At 45.5% G+C, this 17,565-nt stretch overlaps 1 protein-coding gene across 2 annotated transcripts in view; it reads left to right on the top strand.

The window, feature by feature from the left end:
- Window positions 1-37: 37 nt before the first annotated feature.
- The window catches only part of LOC115323057 (apoptotic protease-activating factor 1), a 52,954-nt gene continuing 35,426 nt past the window's right edge, over window positions 38-17,565 (top strand). The window contains exons 1-8 of one of the 2 annotated variants that reach the window (XM_029983441.3): window positions 38-247; window positions 5,178-5,356; window positions 5,525-5,698; window positions 10,741-11,115; window positions 11,985-12,228; window positions 15,440-15,672; window positions 16,579-16,749; window positions 17,204-17,443. In XM_029983441.3, the coding sequence (XP_029839301.2) occupies window positions 238-247; window positions 5,178-5,356; window positions 5,525-5,698; window positions 10,741-11,115; window positions 11,985-12,228; window positions 15,440-15,672; window positions 16,579-16,749; window positions 17,204-17,443 (1,626 nt within the window). In that variant the 5' untranslated portion in view covers window positions 38-237. Of the gene's footprint in view, window positions 248-5,177; window positions 5,357-5,524; window positions 5,699-10,740; window positions 11,116-11,832; window positions 11,867-11,984; window positions 12,229-15,439; window positions 15,673-16,578; window positions 16,750-17,203; window positions 17,444-17,565 lie in introns of those variants that run through there. The other variant, XM_029983442.3, reaches the window with a different exon arrangement.

The following is a 17,565-nucleotide window of genomic DNA, read 5'->3' as shown; positions in this document are numbered from 1 at the left end:
TCGCTTTTTCTGGGTCAAATGTCACCTAGCGGCACCTGTTGCCTTGCTCGCGCAACTCCGCGCAAGAATCTCGGTCCAAGCTGTCCAATGACATTTTTTTCCCATCGTGAGAAGGTGTTGGTCTTGTTTTAACATGTGTGCCGCTGTGTCAAGTTCACCGCGATCGATGATGTAATCCTTTGTGATGGGATTAGCGTTGTTAGAGTACTTAATCGAGATCACATCGATACATCATCTATGACAATCGGTAAGTGTTATTGTTATTACCTGTGTTCACTAGTTCGTCTGATCGTTGAAATTAGTGATGGGACGAATCACCCGAGATTCGGATTCGGACAGATTCGGAAATTTCCGAACTTCATGCGACGAATATTCGGCAGATTCGGAGATTCGTCCGAATCGTCGCTGGTTGCGGGCGGCAGCATGAACCTTGTCGTAAACCTCGCGAATGCGGTCAGTTGTGCTTTTCTAGCTACTGTTACTGCATATAACCAGATTTCGTCTTGTTTATTTCAACGTATGGTATGTACTGTACTGTCAATCTAGACCCTGGCACGCGCCCAGGTCCAGCTGAGCTGATCGGTGTGGTTGTCGTAGGCCTAACCAATGCACGGTCTCGTTTTCTGTGCGGTTTCGCGGTTATCGGTAAAATGTAGCGAAACGCTGTGTATTATACGTAATGTGGCGCAACGAAAAATAAATATATATTCAGCGAAGGAAATGATTCGTCTCCTTCTCTAGAGCTGCGTATGTCTGTACCTGTAAGGCGCGAGAGCGAGATACCGGTGGCAAAGAAAAACGTCGCACTGTCGTTTCTTCATTCTCGGCAGCAAGTTTTGTATACGTGAACTTTATTTGATGAAAAAGAAACACAATATGGGTGTGTCCAACGCAACTTCATTGTTCGGAAACAGACACTAACTAAATCGGATAGCATGCATTAACGAAGTTTCAGATTGTTTCCCGTGTTCCGATAGCAATACCTCAGTGGATACTCGATCGTTGGAGATAATCGAATCGAACATACTTACTTGTGTGGTGTGTGCCACACTGACAGTAATTATCGGCACGAAATGTGTCTCCACCGAACAGCACTTACTGCATCGGTCTCTTGCGGCGATGAAAACATGCGCTTGTATTTCCTCGTGCGTGCATCAAGCATGCCTATTTGGGTCGTAATCCAGAACCGAAACCAACTTTCCCGCGATGTCTGGCTACCGTTCTCGATAAACATACAAAATAATATAAACAAAGTGGAACATTTTATTTATTACTGCGGTATTATATCACAATAATCTTTCGTGTACTTTGTAGAATTTAGTGAATTTAATATCACAAAAAGTTGAAACACACATCAACGTGATTTGGCAACCATGGCAACGCTCCGAATCTTTCCGAACTTTTCCGAATCGCTTGAGATTCGGCTACTCTTCCGAATCTTTCCGAATCTGCAGATTCGGCTCCGAATCTCGATTCGGATAAAGATTCGTCCCATCACTAGTTGAAATGCATGTATCAATTGGCATAACTTGGTGGTCACCGTGTAATTTGCTGTGATGCTCCACCGTGATCATGTAACTCAATAGCACAGCACATCTAGTGAGCGGTCGATGAGCTTCTTTTGACTTGTGGCGACCCTGAATTGCATGTTACAACGGATTAGATGAAATACGTTGGTTTGCACATGGCTTCGAATCTCAAAACTTACTTTTTCTTGTTTTGTTTGCGGGGGCTCGTATCAGCTCCCGATGGTGTTATTTTGAAACTCGCTTTATTTGTCCTAATGACTCATACCTTTGAAATGCGTGCTACCTGACCTAATTCTTTGGAAAAAAACAAAAACAAAAAAAACTGCTGTTTTCTTTTTTTTTTTTTTTTTTTTTTTTTAGTGAGTGTTGCTGTTATTTGATTTGGGATCATTAATTGTTTTAACGATATATTGTTATTTTCCATCTTGCAAGTCTAACCCAACTTGATAGGCTGCCGCTCGAAATCTTGCTGGTATTGTGTTCCCGTGTTTGCGAGACTTTAACCACTAACTGACTAGTTTGATTTTTTTTTTTTTTATTATGTGGTTAGGTTTAGTTAGGCCTAGTTAGGCCTGGGAAGCCCATTAGTTGACTGCGTTAGGCATAACCCTTAATTTTTTTGAATGACGGGTCAAAACTTTTTTCTTGTTGAAAACATAGATCCGGACACTGACCTTTGAATGGGAGGGTTGCGGTTCCATATCTGAACAGTTGCACTTACTGATTTTTGATTATTGATTGAGTAATTTTATTTATATTTATGCTTCTTTTTGTATATAAATGCTTGCATCTAACAGCCCAATAGAAGGTAATAAGTCTTCGATTTGGCCAGAAAGTTCAGTACGATTTCGGAGGACTGCGAAATTTGTGCAAGGATGACATAGTTTGAGTGCAGTCGCAGCGAAAACAAATGAGTCTTGTCTGCTTACGCTGTGTGCTACTGCACAAACTCTGAACTGAAGTTCAGAGCCGATGCAAGCTTTTGCGGAACTAGGGCCAGACTGGTGCACCACTGGGATGAATTGAAATGCCAGTTCTGTGCCTGTGCAACTTTCGGTTAGAGATCAGTGTTTTGTGCACAGTTTCCTTTTGTTTTCCACTTTCTGCAATTTTCTTGGGGCAGAAACCAAAAGACCTGCTATACTACAAATTGGAGAGTAACGCAGGAAAAGAATGCAAGTTGTGTAAGGAATCTTGTGTGACAGTTGCCCTTTCATAGCACATTGGCTAGACATTTCTGCCTTGTTTTTTGTTTTTTGGTAGCAGATGTCAGCTGACATGGGCAGATAAGAGCAGATAAATGACGCTTTTGTTTACTCCTTGAATAAAGATAGCCTTGTTACTCCTTATGTGTCACTGTTACATGCTTGGCATGGCCTACTTTCCAGACCACAGCTGAAAACCACACTCTATCTCACAAGCTGCGCGGAGCGTTACCAGTGACACTGCAGTGAGAGTGTCACGCTAGCAGTCGGAGAGGAGGGGAAGGAGGCCATCCCCTCTTCCCCGGACCCTCTTTTGCCCGTCCCAGATGTCACTGTTCTCCCCCAAAAGATTAGCCCGTCACTCACAATTCGTACAAAAGCGGCATTCCTCTCTCCTGTCCGTGGCTTTCACAGCACCACGAGTGGCTAGTGAGCTAGATTATGGTTTTTGTGAAGACGCGATGCAGCGTCTTCTTCACGTAACGATCGGATGGGCTCCCGGTTACTTCTTTGAAAAGATTGCACGTCGATCTAGGCTCTTTTGCAAACGAAAACTTCCCTACTGCTGTCCTCCTGTAGCGGGGTGTCACGGATCAATATTTCTGTGGAAACTATTAATGGAAGAGTTAGTTCCCAACAATCATGCAGCATTTCTCATTAATGGAAAGAAGGGTAAGCTGCTGCTGTTTAAAACGATGGACTCTTTGACGTTCTTGGAACGGCGTCCTTTGGTTCTGCTGCCTTTCGCTCTGGGTCCTACGGCACCCAGCGCTACGACCCGACGGAGCCGATCGAAAAGTGCCAGGTGCATCGTCGCACGCTCAACTTCTCGGTGCATTTGCTAGTTTGCTAACCCCCCGTTACACCGATCGCGTGCAGTGAATGCCCCATGGTCCTGCACTTTTTTCTATGCGCGATTGGTTTAGTTCGTGACAGCCAGTGGCATTGGCAGGGGTGTAATTTCAAGGCTTAAACCCCCCCCCCCCCCCTTTCCGAAATTGCACCTTTGGCGCTGCTTGATTGGCTTTATCGGATCGCCCATTCACACACTTGTGTTTGCATACGGCCGCGTTCTTGTGATCTCTTACAACAAATGCACGCTCTGGCGCCATCTATGAGGCGAGCCTGGAACTGCATTTCCCTAGAGCAAAGCTTTCGCAGTATTTGCATGATCGAATGCTAGGGTGACCATATTCCTCAAGGTAGAAAACGGGACATCCCAGCGGGGAAGGGGAGGGGAGGGGAGGGGCTGAGAGGGGGGAGGACACATATTAAAGATTGAGATTGCGAGAAAAACTTTAACGAAATGACTGCTCTTATTTCAAAACGTTACCATATTGCTCTAAATTTTACTCTCTGAATAAATATTTTAAATTATCTAGGGTTATTTTTGTGATATATACTTGTAACGAGTAGGCATAGTTTCAATTTGCTTCAACTCGCTTGGTGGCAATTTTGAAATTATGCACTCCTGCGAAAACGGGACACGATTCTTTATTGGAACAAAGAGACGGGACGGCAGAAGCGGACCTCAAAAACGGGACTGTCCTGGCGGAAACGGACGTCTGGTCACCCTATCGAATGTGCATACCATCATGAGTAGGGGGACCATAATCTACAGCGTAGAAAACGGGACATCGGGGAGGGGAAGGGGGGGGAAAAACAGGGAAAGGGACCGAAAAAAAAAAATAATAATAATACGCTACTACTATTCAGTTCAGTGTAGGAAGTGCACATTTTTTGAAGTTCCTTGTTTAGTTGACTACACCAGCACATTTCTTTTTCAAACAAAACTAAAGCGTGCCAATATAGTAAGGTGGAAAAGTGTCTTGAACAAGCGTCTGTGCGAGCAGAACGCATTGACAGACGAAACCGTGGAAAGAGCTCTAAATTTACTCTTTGGAAGGCAACAATTTTATGCTGTGTTTAATAGAATGTATTATGTATTCTGTATTCGACGGGATGTCAGAAGTGCACCTCTGAAACGGGACTGTCTCGGCCAAAACGGGATGTCAAGTCGCCCTGTCTATGATAAATGGTTGTTTAAAATATTGTCAAATGTTTTTCGAGCAAAAAAAAAGAAAGAAGAATGTGCAAAAAAAAAAAAAAATATATGCGGAAATGTTAAGCGTCACAAGAGATCTCAAGAGGTTTTAAGGCGCTCGCTCAGCTCTAAGCAGTCGCAAGTGTGGCTTGCTATGCTGCTGCAAAAGAAAACTGAAAAAAAAAAAAAGATTAAGATGGCATAGTGTACACAAACATATAAAAAGGAAAAAAGATAGAGGTAGAGTAGATCACAAATTAAAGAAATAAAGGTCACCGTTTGTTCTCTGGACCTCCCATGGAGAGTTCCTTTTCGCCTCGGAAAAATAAGACAGGATTGGTCGATTATTGACTCCCGGGTTTCTTTCTTTTTTTGTCTTTTGTCTTTTCATCTGAACAGACATAGAGCTGCTCACGCTGCTCTCTAGTCAAAACATGCCCCAGGACACGGCAGAGTCTGTCTGCCTCAAGCAACTTGGAACGGACATTGTCGAGGACCTGGAACCGAAGTTTGTCGTGTCCGACCTCGAAAAGCATCGCGTCCTGACGACGGCAGAGGTGAAAGACATTTTGGGACAGGTACGTCGGACAATCAAAAGGGACGCCTCCCCCTTAAGACGTTACGAATTATGACGAGGCAAGGTTGTGGGATCGGGAAGCTTTCTAAAATCAGGAAGGGGGATGTGGTATTTGTTGCCAATCTGAATAACAGTATTCCTCTTCCCCTTTTTTAAAAACTTTTTGCAGGGTTCTGTTGAGAATCAGTCGAGGCGACTGCTGGACATCCTGTGCCTGAAGGGCGAGCGTGGCTACCAGGTGTTTGTTGAAACCCTGGACGAAGACAACAAGTACCCATGGCTCGCCACCAGGCTGCGGAGAGCCAGGGAGGGCATTCGGGAAGAATACGTCTACACTCGCAACGTGAGTGAGGTCGAAATGACCGTACTTGCGAGGTTCTGTCGAGCACCCTTTTTTGAGAGAACTGTAGACGCCTGCAAGTACAGCTTCTGGGCGCTGCCATCTTGCTGCTTGTGTGTGTAGATCGTGCGATGGTCGAGCCTTGCTAAGGTTTGCCCATGGTTGCCGGACTAGGTCCCCAACAAAGCAGTTTCTATCCACAATGGCCAGGTTAGCTTTTTAAACGTGGCTACATGCAAACGTCTACACCTGAACATAGCCTACGCATTGGAATCGGGTACGAAACCAAAACCCGGGGCACGTTTGAATTCTGTTATTTCCCGAACCATAGTCGGCACCCAGTGCGTAGTCCGCACCCGGTGTCAAGTCTGCACGTAAAACTTCTATACTACAAACTTTGACAAATGCCTGCTTAATTTACTTTACAAAGAAGCTTGTATCATACACAAATCACTCTTGACATACCCTGCCCTTTGCGACATTCATCACGTCTCGTCTTAATAAACAATATAGAAAACCAAACCTTTATATATGCGCGATTTATGGACGATAAAAGCTTCTTTGTGAGTTAATGAAGCGGGCATTTGTCGAGTTTTGCCTTGCATGAAAAATCTTACATCCGGACTTTTGCACCAGGTGCAGTTGCGCACCAGGTGTGTATGAGCAAAAACTTTTTTCGGCGTTCGGCGGGGACTTGCGTTCTCGCCGATTGATTGCGAGCCTTGCCTAAATGCTGGCATAGAACTCATGTCCAATCTACAATTCATGTTGGCCTTCACTAGGTGATAAAGAAAATCCGACGCTGCAGCCTTGTTATGGTGATAGTCGGGTTCGCTCTTGAAACTGTCACTTCGTTCAGAGTAGAAACTAGGGGAAATCTGTAATTATGCAGTTATCTAGGAGGTAGTTTAACACGTGGCCACCTTCGTGGCTGGATGATGGCATTCGAGTTTGTTCGTGAAACTAACATCTTGTTCACAGCAGAAATTCGGGGAACATAATTATGCAGTTATCAATAAGGTAGTTTAGCATGTAGCCACCTTTTGGTGTGGGCGGTGGCAGCCGAGTTTTTCCATGAAACTGACACCCTGTTCACAGTACAAACTCGAGGAAATCTGTAATTTTGCGGTTTTCTGGGAGGTTGTTTAGCACGTTGCCACCTTCCTGGGTGGGTGGTGGCAGTTGGGTTGGTTCATGGAACTAACACTTTGTTTGCAATAGGAACTAGGGGAAATCTAATTGTGCAGTTATCTAGGAGGTAGATTAACGTGCGGCCACCTTCTTGGGTGGATGGTGGCAGTCGAGTTTGTTTGTGAAACTAACACTTTGTTCTCACTAGAAACTTGGGGAAATCTGTAATTATGAATATATCACAGATAATGGGCTCTCAGACTGAGTTCCTTGGAACACAGGGGTTCCCAAGCTCCCACATTTTTACAGCGGAGCTGTTAAGGGCTAGTTCCCCGAGGATCGTGTCCCCCGCAAAGAAATGTTGACACAAAACTCCAGACAGCTACCGCCATCTATATTTTCAGAATTCATTTTTTCCTCACAACACAAAGTTTTGCTCATGGTATTTTTGGATCTAGAAGTTGGACCTGAATACTTTTTTCAGGGTTTAACACCTTATGAATCAGATAGTTCAACTAGACTGCTGTTCCTCGAAAATGTTAACTATAATATTTTTAAGTTGGCAAAGACTTTAATGACTCATTTCTAATTATCGGCAAAAAAAATTTTCAACTTACAATGACTTTTTTTAAAATGATGCGAAAATTATAACAATGGCTCTGTTGCGCTTGCTACTGTTTGCAGAACATGCTAACATGCTTGGTACCATATTTTCTAAGGGGGACTTGAAAAAGACCAGGCTCTGCTAGAAACGTCGAATAAAGCCTCTGCTGCCGCTCACAATTTGTTCTGTGTGAGGTATAGTAAGAAAGTTGGGCAGAAACATTTGAGATACAGGTGAGGTTTTCTTGAAAACTTAAACACAGCATATAAACTAACATCTCCAAGGCAGTTCAGACGGCCCGCAAAAATCGGTTTTTAAACGTCTCACGCTGCAATTTACTACAGAGGTGCAAGCAGGTTGCGCAAGTTTACAGTGCAAAAAAATCAAGGAATGAACTTACCCTCTTACAAAAGAAAAAAAAATAAAGAAACCTGTCTTTGGCAGTTCACACCTCCACTTCGCAGACAGTTTTTCTTGGCTTTACATGAGGCTTGTTTTAAGTGTCTTCTGATTTTGGTGTTACTATTCTAAGCGTGTATTGCATTTCCTGTTTTTCTTGTGATGTTGTAACCCCCCTGCAATAATGTCCCCTGGGCAATGTAGCTATATGCATAAATAAATAAATAAATAAATAAATAAATGCACAGACAGAGACAAGTGCTGCTGGCAGATGGCATACGCCAAGTCAAGGGAGCACCGGCTGATTCGGTTTGGTAGCAAACAACCTTGCAAAAGAACCCGAATCGGCCCGTTCTCCCTCCACGCAGCATACGCCATCCGTTAGCAACACTTCTCTCTGCGCATGCATCGTCTGCGAAGTAGCAGCAGAGACTGCCCTGGACAAGTTTTTTATTTTTTTTTTATTTCTTTTTTTTAACAAGGCAAGCTCATTCCTTGATTTTTTTCACTGTAAACTTCCACCACCTTCTTGCACCTTTGTAGCAAATTACAGAGTGGTTTGTTGAGAAACCGTTTTTTGCGGGCCGTCTAAAGTGCCTCTAAAGCGGTAGTTCACATGCTGTAGATGGGACAAATTAAGCTTTTGTTTGTGCTTAGCAAAATAATTTTTGGTAAATGTGAAAATTTAACATAAATTATTCCCGAAATTACAGAAAAACGTATCAGACCTGGGTTTCTCCTGACGAGTTCATACATTTGCATTTCATTGCGACCGAGTGTGTTGTGATCTCTGGTAACTGCTTGACACACCGTCACAATCTATCAGGCAGCCCTGGGACGGTTCCAATCTGCCTATTCGCGTCTCCAGCTCGTAGCTCGCCCTCCCGTGGCGGAAACGGGAAGCGCTGTAGTGAGGGTCCCCCAATTCTTCTGCTCAGCAGGCACGACAAAACTGTGTGCGACTGTGGCTCGTGAAATGTCATTTCTGAATGCAAACAACATACTTCACTGTCCCAACGTAATGCTGCAGCCGGTATGGAATTGTAGCCTACTAGAGAGTTCTAGTATTGCGTATAGAAGCAAACGAAAGCGCTGTGCGTTTGCATTAGAGTTGCTGCCCCACGTTGTGCGTGCGTCTCATTGCCATGCGCCAATCGAAGGCCGCGATTTCGGGCTTCGCGCATGTTCTAATGCGAACACACAGCGCTTGCGTTCGCTCGTACACGCAATACTAAAACTCGCAACTGTTTCACTGGCTTCCAGCGCTAATGCAACCTGCTGCAGCGAGCAGACGTGCAAGCAGGTAGGCGTTCTTTCGAACTGGAAAGGCTGAGATTGGCAAAATGACGGCACATAAAAATGAAAGTAACTAGATGTTATAAAAAATTATTAATTACAAAAAACTGTTTTTTTATTATTTTGGGGCATTTGGTCTGGAAGGATTTTGACGGTGACTTTGTAACTCTTGCCGATCGTCAAAAGTCGCGAGAATGTCTTGATTGATTTTAGACTATTTTTATTTTATAACTTGGCAATTAAAAAATACTGCAATTGGCACCAGTGATGATAATTAGCACACTTTTGGTTGTCATACTTGTTCGCATGTTAGAAATTAGATCATGAGCAACAAATTATATTAGAGCTTGAAAAATTGCGTATTAAAATATCTGAATTTTGATATTATTATTATTAATACAAATCACAGCAATGTCTTCCCCTAATTAACACCACAATCACAAAAATATGCTGTTTAACCATAGTAGTCTTTGCTGAAAGGTATAATTTTTTGTTTTTCTTTTTAGCATATGAAAAACTCTGACATCGTTATCAAGATAGACAAACAGTCAAACACTGGATGTAATATAAAGTCCTATGCATCATGCACTGCTATAAAGAACACACACACACTTCAGCTGTCTGACTCGGATTCTGTTTTAGGGTTCTTGTAATGAGACCAGCGTTTATTAATTTATACGTTTTGTGGGCATATTGTGAAAATTGGACTTATTCTTTTATTCTTGTGCTGGGAACAATGTTAACGCAGTTAATTAACTAAATACCCGAAACCCATTAAAAGGCCTACAGTTCATTATTTCACATGACAATTATTTGAGCGAGAAAAGGCAGCAAGAATGCATAAATATCAGCACTGATTTTTTCAACAACTACAATATTCTATGTTACCTCTAAGGTGTACGAAAGACCCTGTCTTTAAAAGGACATTGAAATCTCACAAAATCTTTTGAAGTGCCTGTTATGTCACAAAATAAAGTTTCCGCAAACAACTAAATAATTACGATGTGAGACATATCTTGACTTATGAAAGGATTAAAAATTAAGACCTTTATAGAGAAATTAAATCCAAAATAGAGGTTAGTTTCGGTTTCGCTCCAGAATTAAAACGTGCTTCCTGGAGTAAATATTATGCTAAACACCGTTTTTGTTTTTAGGATAAAGAGGTGACCTGCACTCGTAACACTCTAGCTTCCTCGTATTACCAGAAATAATTTGTGTCGCCCAGTGAAGCCAGCAAAGCAAACAGGCTCAGCAGCGGCACGCATCTCCAACCCTCACTATACCCACAATTTTGGAAAACGAGTGGCGCCACCTATAGTTAGTTGGAGTTGCGAATAACTAAACTCAAGGTTTTTCGCAGTATTTGGAGATTAAATCTGCTCGATATTTATGAGAAACAGTCTCTCGTAACATTGTTAGAATTATTTCTTGCCTGCAGGAAACGAGTGATGCTTAGAAAGCTATAAAAACATTTACGCGGGGTCGGAAATGTTCCAAGGCTACTGATAGAGGGTGCCAGCGTGTTAAGTCGGTACAAGAGGTCATGGTGCACTGGGTCGCTGTCAAAGGCAAATGTGTGGCCCTGCCTTCAGTCTCACGTTTTGTCGGATGGCAGGTCCTGCAGAACGGAGGCGTCCCGTACAAGCCCATGCACATGGTCTGTCGCCCGGACCTGGTCACGGTCATCCGAGACGCCCTGAGGAAGGCGTCCCGGAACGAGCGGGACCGTCCCATCGCAGTGGTCCTCCACGGCATGGTGGGCTGCGGCAAGTCCGTCCTGGCGGCGGAGGCGCTTCGCGACCCGTCCCTGCTCCGCGAGTGCTTTCCTGATGGAGTCTACTGGCTTGGCATTGGGAACCTGAGGGAGCCCAATGACGTGCTTCTCAAGATGCACCTCCAGCTGGATCGGATCAAGCTCGGTTGCCACAACGACGCCCAGTCGGTGGACCTGGCCAAGAGCAGACTCCAGCGCTGGGCGCTCAAGAACAAAGTGGGTGGAATAGCCATAGTGCCAGGATTTTCTATGTCGCCTGCCAAAGCAGATTGGGCATGAGTGAATGTTGTAATCTCGGTGAACGCGCTCCAGTGCTGCGAAGCTCAGTGGTGTTTACGGTGGCAGTCCAAGTATGAGCCTGCAGCAAAGACGGGGAAACCGAAACGGGTCCAAAGGGATCGGCTGCATGCTCAGGACGGAGTAAAGGGACGTCCAACTCAATCAATGACGAAGGCAAATGACTGCCAATGACATAGTTCACATCCTTTTCTTTTTCTGGGGAGATGCTTCAGATTACTACGGTGGTGCATCGGCGTCTGGCTCATACTTAAGCCCTCACTGATTGGACGCAAGTTCCAACTAACACATCACTTGTGTCCAGTCTGCACCCCACGATTGCTTCTGTTAGGTGACATAAAAACATTTGTCCTTGTCGTCTCGGTGGTGTTGGCTTGGATCTGATTCTCGGGGTGCGTCTGCCCTCCAACCAGTGGTGCAGAGCGTGGTGGAGACACGCTGCTCGAAAGAGAAGGATTAGGTGAAAAGGGGAGCTTCTAGCCAGTAGGCAGTCTTGCGGCACTGTGATCTGGATTGTACAAAATTGTAGCAGTTGGCTGTGGAAGTGCTGGCGAAAAAGACGAGCGGATGCTGGCATCACTGTCGTTGCAGCATCCCAACCCTTGACCGCAAGAGCTTCTGTCAACGCGAGATTTCAATGATCCGCAACAGTTGTGACATCAACGGCCAGGTAAACGAGGGGACAAAACAAAGACTATGCAAGCAGTTCATTCGGAGGCTCCTTTTGGGCGTCGCACTGCCACGGAGCGGCGAGGGATGCAGAGAGTCGTTTGTTTCCTCCGCCGCAGGCACTACTGGTCTTGGATGACGTGTGGTCCCGTCGCGTTGTGGACGCGTTCACGGTGGGGTGCCCACTCCTAGTCACCACCAAGGACATCTCGGTGGTGGACCAACTCAAGGTGGAACGCACGCTGGTGGAGGTTGTGGAGGGTCTCACCCTCCCGGAGACGAGGAGGCTCTTTGCGGAGGTCTTTGGCGTCTCGGAGCAAGAGCTGCCCCACCAAGTGGACGACATACACAACATCCACCGCGGTGAGTTGCCTGCGTGCCTGAAAACCCCCAGGCGCCTGCAACACGAAAATCTCCCTAAATTCCAGGGAAAGATTAGGACTCCAGTGTCTAGTTTTCCCTAGACGTAGGCCCTTGCACCATTCTCTTTAAAATCAACTTTCCCTCGATTCGCTGGTGTGTGAACGGGCCTTTACGTTTGCTTACGACCGAGTTGTTGTGATCTCTTGTGACAAGAGAACAAACCGGCATGCTGGTGCCTTCTGTGAGGTGACCGAACTGCGTTTCACTGGAGCAAAGGTTTTGCGGTATTTGCGAGGTCAAGAGTATGTACAGTCAAACCTGTTTATAACGAGCTGTATAAAATGATTCTGGTGCACTGCAAGTTTGAAAAACATCAAGGTTCTGGGTAAAAACAGAGAGAAACTTGCGCGTGAAATCCTCGAGGCATTGGCCATCAATAAAAAAGATGAATGTGTCACTGCCTCTTCCCTGGCGCTGCACAAGGGATAAAAACCTTCTGCGGAAGTCCTGAAGGACATGAAGCAGCTTTGCGTTTGTAAATGGGTATAGAAGTAGAGGAAGAAGGCTTTAATCCAGTTTGTAAATAAGGAAAAGGAGGGGTTCAATCCAGGTTGTAAATACTGATAGTAGTGAAGGAAGAAGGCTTCAGTATTGTCGATAGTACAGCGGTTGCATATTTCTGTGTTTAATTAGTGTCCGGCTGGCACCACCCAAGAGTGTAAAATGCCCGGTTTCGTTCGATATACCCAATAATTTGTTATAGCGAAACCCGCTTATAACAAATTTTTACACTTCGTCTGTTATATGCAGCAGGTGCTTAACATACTCCTAGATACGTTGAAGGCAGCGGCAACATCATTTTTTTTTTTCACCACGTTCGACATGGCGAATGTTATTGTCCGACAAAGAATTTCACTAGTACATGGGGAACAAATGATTCTGGTTTCCTAGGGGGTGTGTTTAGATTTTATCTTACAGTGTTGGTTTTTATTTTTACTGTATTTTTGGTGCATAAGTCACGTTTTTTTTTTTACATTTTTCTTGGTGCGGGTTATACAACAGTGCAACTTATATGCACTTTTTTTTCCAAAAAAAATTTGCGGTGCGACGCTGCCTTTTATTTTTCACGCGCCACCTTTCGTAGAGCACCGTAACTATGCAGTCATAGGTGGTGTTGTCCCTTCCAGAAGGCACTGCTATCGCCGCACTCATCTACGCTCTTCATAACCGGTTCAGAAAGCAAAAAATTTGACAGTGTGCCCAAAGTGGCTCAGTGTGTTTAGGCAAGGCAGTGAAGCATGTGATCGGCATTGCCTGATTGAGCCATGGTTCCATGCTCTTTTTCTGCAGTCCAGTAACACCGAAACGTAACTGGGCTGGTATACACGCATTGCAGGACATTTTCTCGTGTCTTTCTTAGCGTTTGATGAGCAGTTTTTTTCTGCCATGCTCCAATCGTGGTGCTACATGTAATAGGAAGGATTGCGGCTAGCTGATCTTTCAGCAATCCCGAAAGAGGTCTGTCAAAATTTCTTTATCTGTCTGTGTGTTGATACTCGCGTCGTCTCCATGGCTTGGCCTAGGCCAAGGGTTCTCAATCTTTTTGGTCCCACAGAACCCCAGGAAGCCTAAAAAATTGCTGTGGAATCCCCTCTCCATATTTGCTGACAAGAAGCGACATAAGTACAATCGCAGGCAATTTGCTTGTGTTGCTTCTCATATATCCCCACCATATCAACTGCAATGTCAGTACAAAGCGAGATGAAGGCGCTTTGCAGGGCCCTGCTGCGCAGCCCACAGCGTGTGTGGGGTGGAGTGGGAGGCGCAATTTGGGTGTTCGCGGAACCCATAAACCAGCTCGCAGAACCCCTGTGTTCCGCGGAATCCACTTTGAGAACCCCTGAGTCCTAGGCTAAGCCTAGTGGTCTAAAGCTTGGTTCACGAGTTTCTGGCACATAAAACTTTTGTTCTCTCGGGACGTGTACACTTGAATAAAGTGTACACTTGGATAAAGTCTACTACGTTCCCATTTTGCACCTTTTTTGTCCTTTCACTGCGAAACACTCCATTGCCCCTGCGAGACAATGCCATGCTATGGGCATTTCTCGTGAGTTGAAACGTCAAAGTTTTTTGTGCGTCAAACAGTATGTGCGGACTAGCCGATTGTGTGAAGCTCCAATTTCACAATACTGAAGTGCGTAAAAAAAAAAGATCATTGCATGAAATATGCGAAGCATAATTCACGCAATGATTTACATATGCTTAATATATGTAATTTACATATACTTAGTATATGTAAATTCTGCGACTTATACACCAACTTCTCTGCAAAAACCGCTCAATGTACAGAAGTGCGACTTATACAAGGGTGCAACTTATAGTCCAAAAAATGTGGCATCTATACATTTTCCTAAATAAACCATTCCGTGGAAATTATGCCGCGTCCTGTCTAGACATTTCTTTTTTTTTGTCAGTGTTTTGGCGTGTTATCCTGTAATGATGTCCACTCTCTCCGAGAGCCGAAGTGCGTTCCGCTGCTTCGTCGTCATCTTGAACCATGAACCTCACCTCACCAGATTGCAGAATGAAATGGAAAGTTGCAGGAGGCATAGGGAAGCGAAGTTTACGACGCGGAGGCTTGGCTTGCAATGCGTTGACTGCTTGCTCGCCCCAATTCTGTCTGTTCCAAAACCACCGTTAACAACAGAGTTGATTGGCCGAAAAGCACTGGCGGTTGTTACGAAATCTGAAACCCGACGAGGCGCTACGGCACTGCTGCTAAGCGTAACTAAGTGGAGGCTTCGTACCGGGCAAGGAGGAACCTCCTTCTGAATTGCAGGGAAGCCATACGCCGGAAGTGCCGGGGCTCGCGTGTTTGCTGGCGGTCATAGGCACAGGGAATTCGACATATCCGTTGTGTACTTTGTCATGCGAGACATGTTTTGCACGCATACCGAGAAAACATTTTCCCGTGTTCGATGTAGGTTTTAAATTCCTGTGCCCGAGTTCATTGTAATCTGGTTTGACCACAGTATCTATGAGAAATTGTTGTTTAGAACACTCAAAAACTTTTGAGCAAAAAAAAAAAGAAATGTATGATGCGCAAAAAAAAAAAATACAAAAACTGCACGTGTTCCACGGCTACCCAATAAATGGCATCAGTACTGCGACAATCGTGGCTGACCTTGTGTGCTGCATCGCTTCCCAACAGGCCTGCCCCTGCTGATGTCCAGCATTGCGGCCGTCCTGAAGCCGAACTTCAAGCGCCCAGAGTTCTGGAAGCCGTACGTCGAGAGGGCCCTCCAGAACACGCGGAGACGGCGGAGCTCCGGAAGCGACATGCACGACACCCTGGACCTCATTCTCAGAAACCTGGACGGCGACACAGAGGGCTATTTTCGGGACTTCGCTCTGTTCATGGACGATGTCGACATTCCTAGTGTGGTACGTCTGTCGATTTAGGGACCTACCTACAGTTTGGTTGGAACGTCGTCAGTAGCAGTCGTGGATGTTTTAATGCAGAACGTTTTTTTAGGGCCAGCTCTTAATTTTCTGGTCTTTGATGGAGTGAGAACAGCGGGGCGTGTCCCCCTTAGCTCTTAGCATGCGCCCGGTACCTTCCGCCGCACATTGACTGCGCTCTCATGTTTGAAATGCACGAGACACCACTGCGTCGTAGAAAGTAGGATGCTTGCGCCTGAGCCGAGACAGCTGAAGCTTGTCCTTAGGCCAGCTTGAGATGGGGCAACTTCCTCAGCAAATTCGTTGTTGCTGATGCGATCCTGGCGCCACGACACAAATTTCTCGGATTGTGTTCGGTTGAAACGGACGAGCAACTCGGACAACTCTGAGACGTTTAAAGTGGCAGCAGTCGATCAGGGACGCAACTTTTTTGTGTGACACTTCTGTGGCAGTGATCATGACAACTAAAGACTTGGTCCTGTTAAAATAGATTGTTTTTGGGAATAAACCTTTTCAGAAATACGATTTAGTATCTTCAGCGCCATCTAAAGATAGAAAGAAGAAAAAAATGTGTTTACAGCACTTAACTGTGCATCTAAATAGTGTGAGAAAATAAAAGTTTAACAATGACGGTGGCAAACCGTAGCAATTCGGTTGCTGCGTGTGAACGCAGGCGGCCCGTGTTGCTGGTGTTGCGACGTCAAGCTGCTGGGAGAAATTGCCCCGTCCGAAGCGGGCCTTGTCGTTCTCACCTCGTCAGTGATTCTAATAAAATTATTCCTAGTAACATGTTCAGGACAGTTGTGGACGTTGGTGTGTTCTCGACGTCCGTCTGCAGCCGTACTGTCTCCCTGCGGATTGTGGCGATTGCTGCCTTTATGCACGCAGGTCTTCGAGGTTCTCTGGAACATGTCCAAGGAAGAAGTGGACGAGGTGATGTGCCACCTGCAGAGCCAGTGTCTGGTGCGAGTCGAGGAGGACCCCGTGGAGGGGTCGCGCACCTATGGCATCCATGACCTCTACCTGTCCTTCCTGAGGAAGAAGTGTCCCTCCCTCAAGGTAGGCTTCTCTCCCTCCTTCGACCTTTGACCTTGTTTGTGGAGCAAGTTTGATGTCAAAGTCAGTTTTTTTTTTTTTTTTGTGATTAGTGGGAAATTTTGGCGAGTATGCAAGGATAAGGAAATGGACCACGGTCAATGAAGAGACTGCATCCTGGTGGCACAAATGGGAGTGCGACTGCTGACGCGCCGACGGCAGCGGTGAAAGTGGCGACAGCAGACGACCAACTTTGGTTGCCTTCTGCTTTCCCCTGCTTCGTTTTGGTTTCAACGTTTCCAGTAAAAGTTAGTTTGCCCTAGAATCTAGAGAAAACTAGGAACTGGATTTAGAAACATGGGGAATAGTTTTACCCAAATTGTAGACAGGATTCCTGTGTTTAAGAATCTAGGGAAGCATTTCTGAGGGAAACGAACAGGCTTTTGCGTAGCGAGAGCTGTCGTCGTTTCTGACGCAGGATCTCCACCGCCGCTTCGTGGAGGCGCTGCTGCGCAAGTGGCATCCCACCGAGATCCCCTGCGAGCGTGGCTACCTGTACTGGTACCTGGGATACCACTTGGACGAGGCGGACATGGGGGAGGAGTTCCGGCGGATCTTCCTTGACCTGCACTTTGTCGAGAGGAAGGTCAAGTGCAACTGCCCTAGCGATCTCACCGCCGACCTCCAGCGCTACGAGAGGCACTTCCAGGAATCCGAGGTAGGTCGCTTCGTGTGTCGCGCTCCACCTTAGCCACTGGCAGGACAAGAAGAGTAGGACGTTTCTTTTGGAGGCCCAGCCTTCGGCACACGCCTGTTGCCCTTTCATATTAAAAAAAAAGG

This window comes from Ixodes scapularis, unplaced genomic scaffold (assembly GCF_016920785.2).
Source record: "Ixodes scapularis isolate PalLabHiFi unplaced genomic scaffold, ASM1692078v2 PGA_scaffold13__105_contigs__length_92229423, whole genome shotgun sequence".
NCBI classification, from domain to species: Eukaryota; Metazoa; Arthropoda; class Arachnida; order Ixodida; family Ixodidae; genus Ixodes; species Ixodes scapularis.
This window is presented reverse-complemented; position numbering and strand designations above follow the sequence as displayed.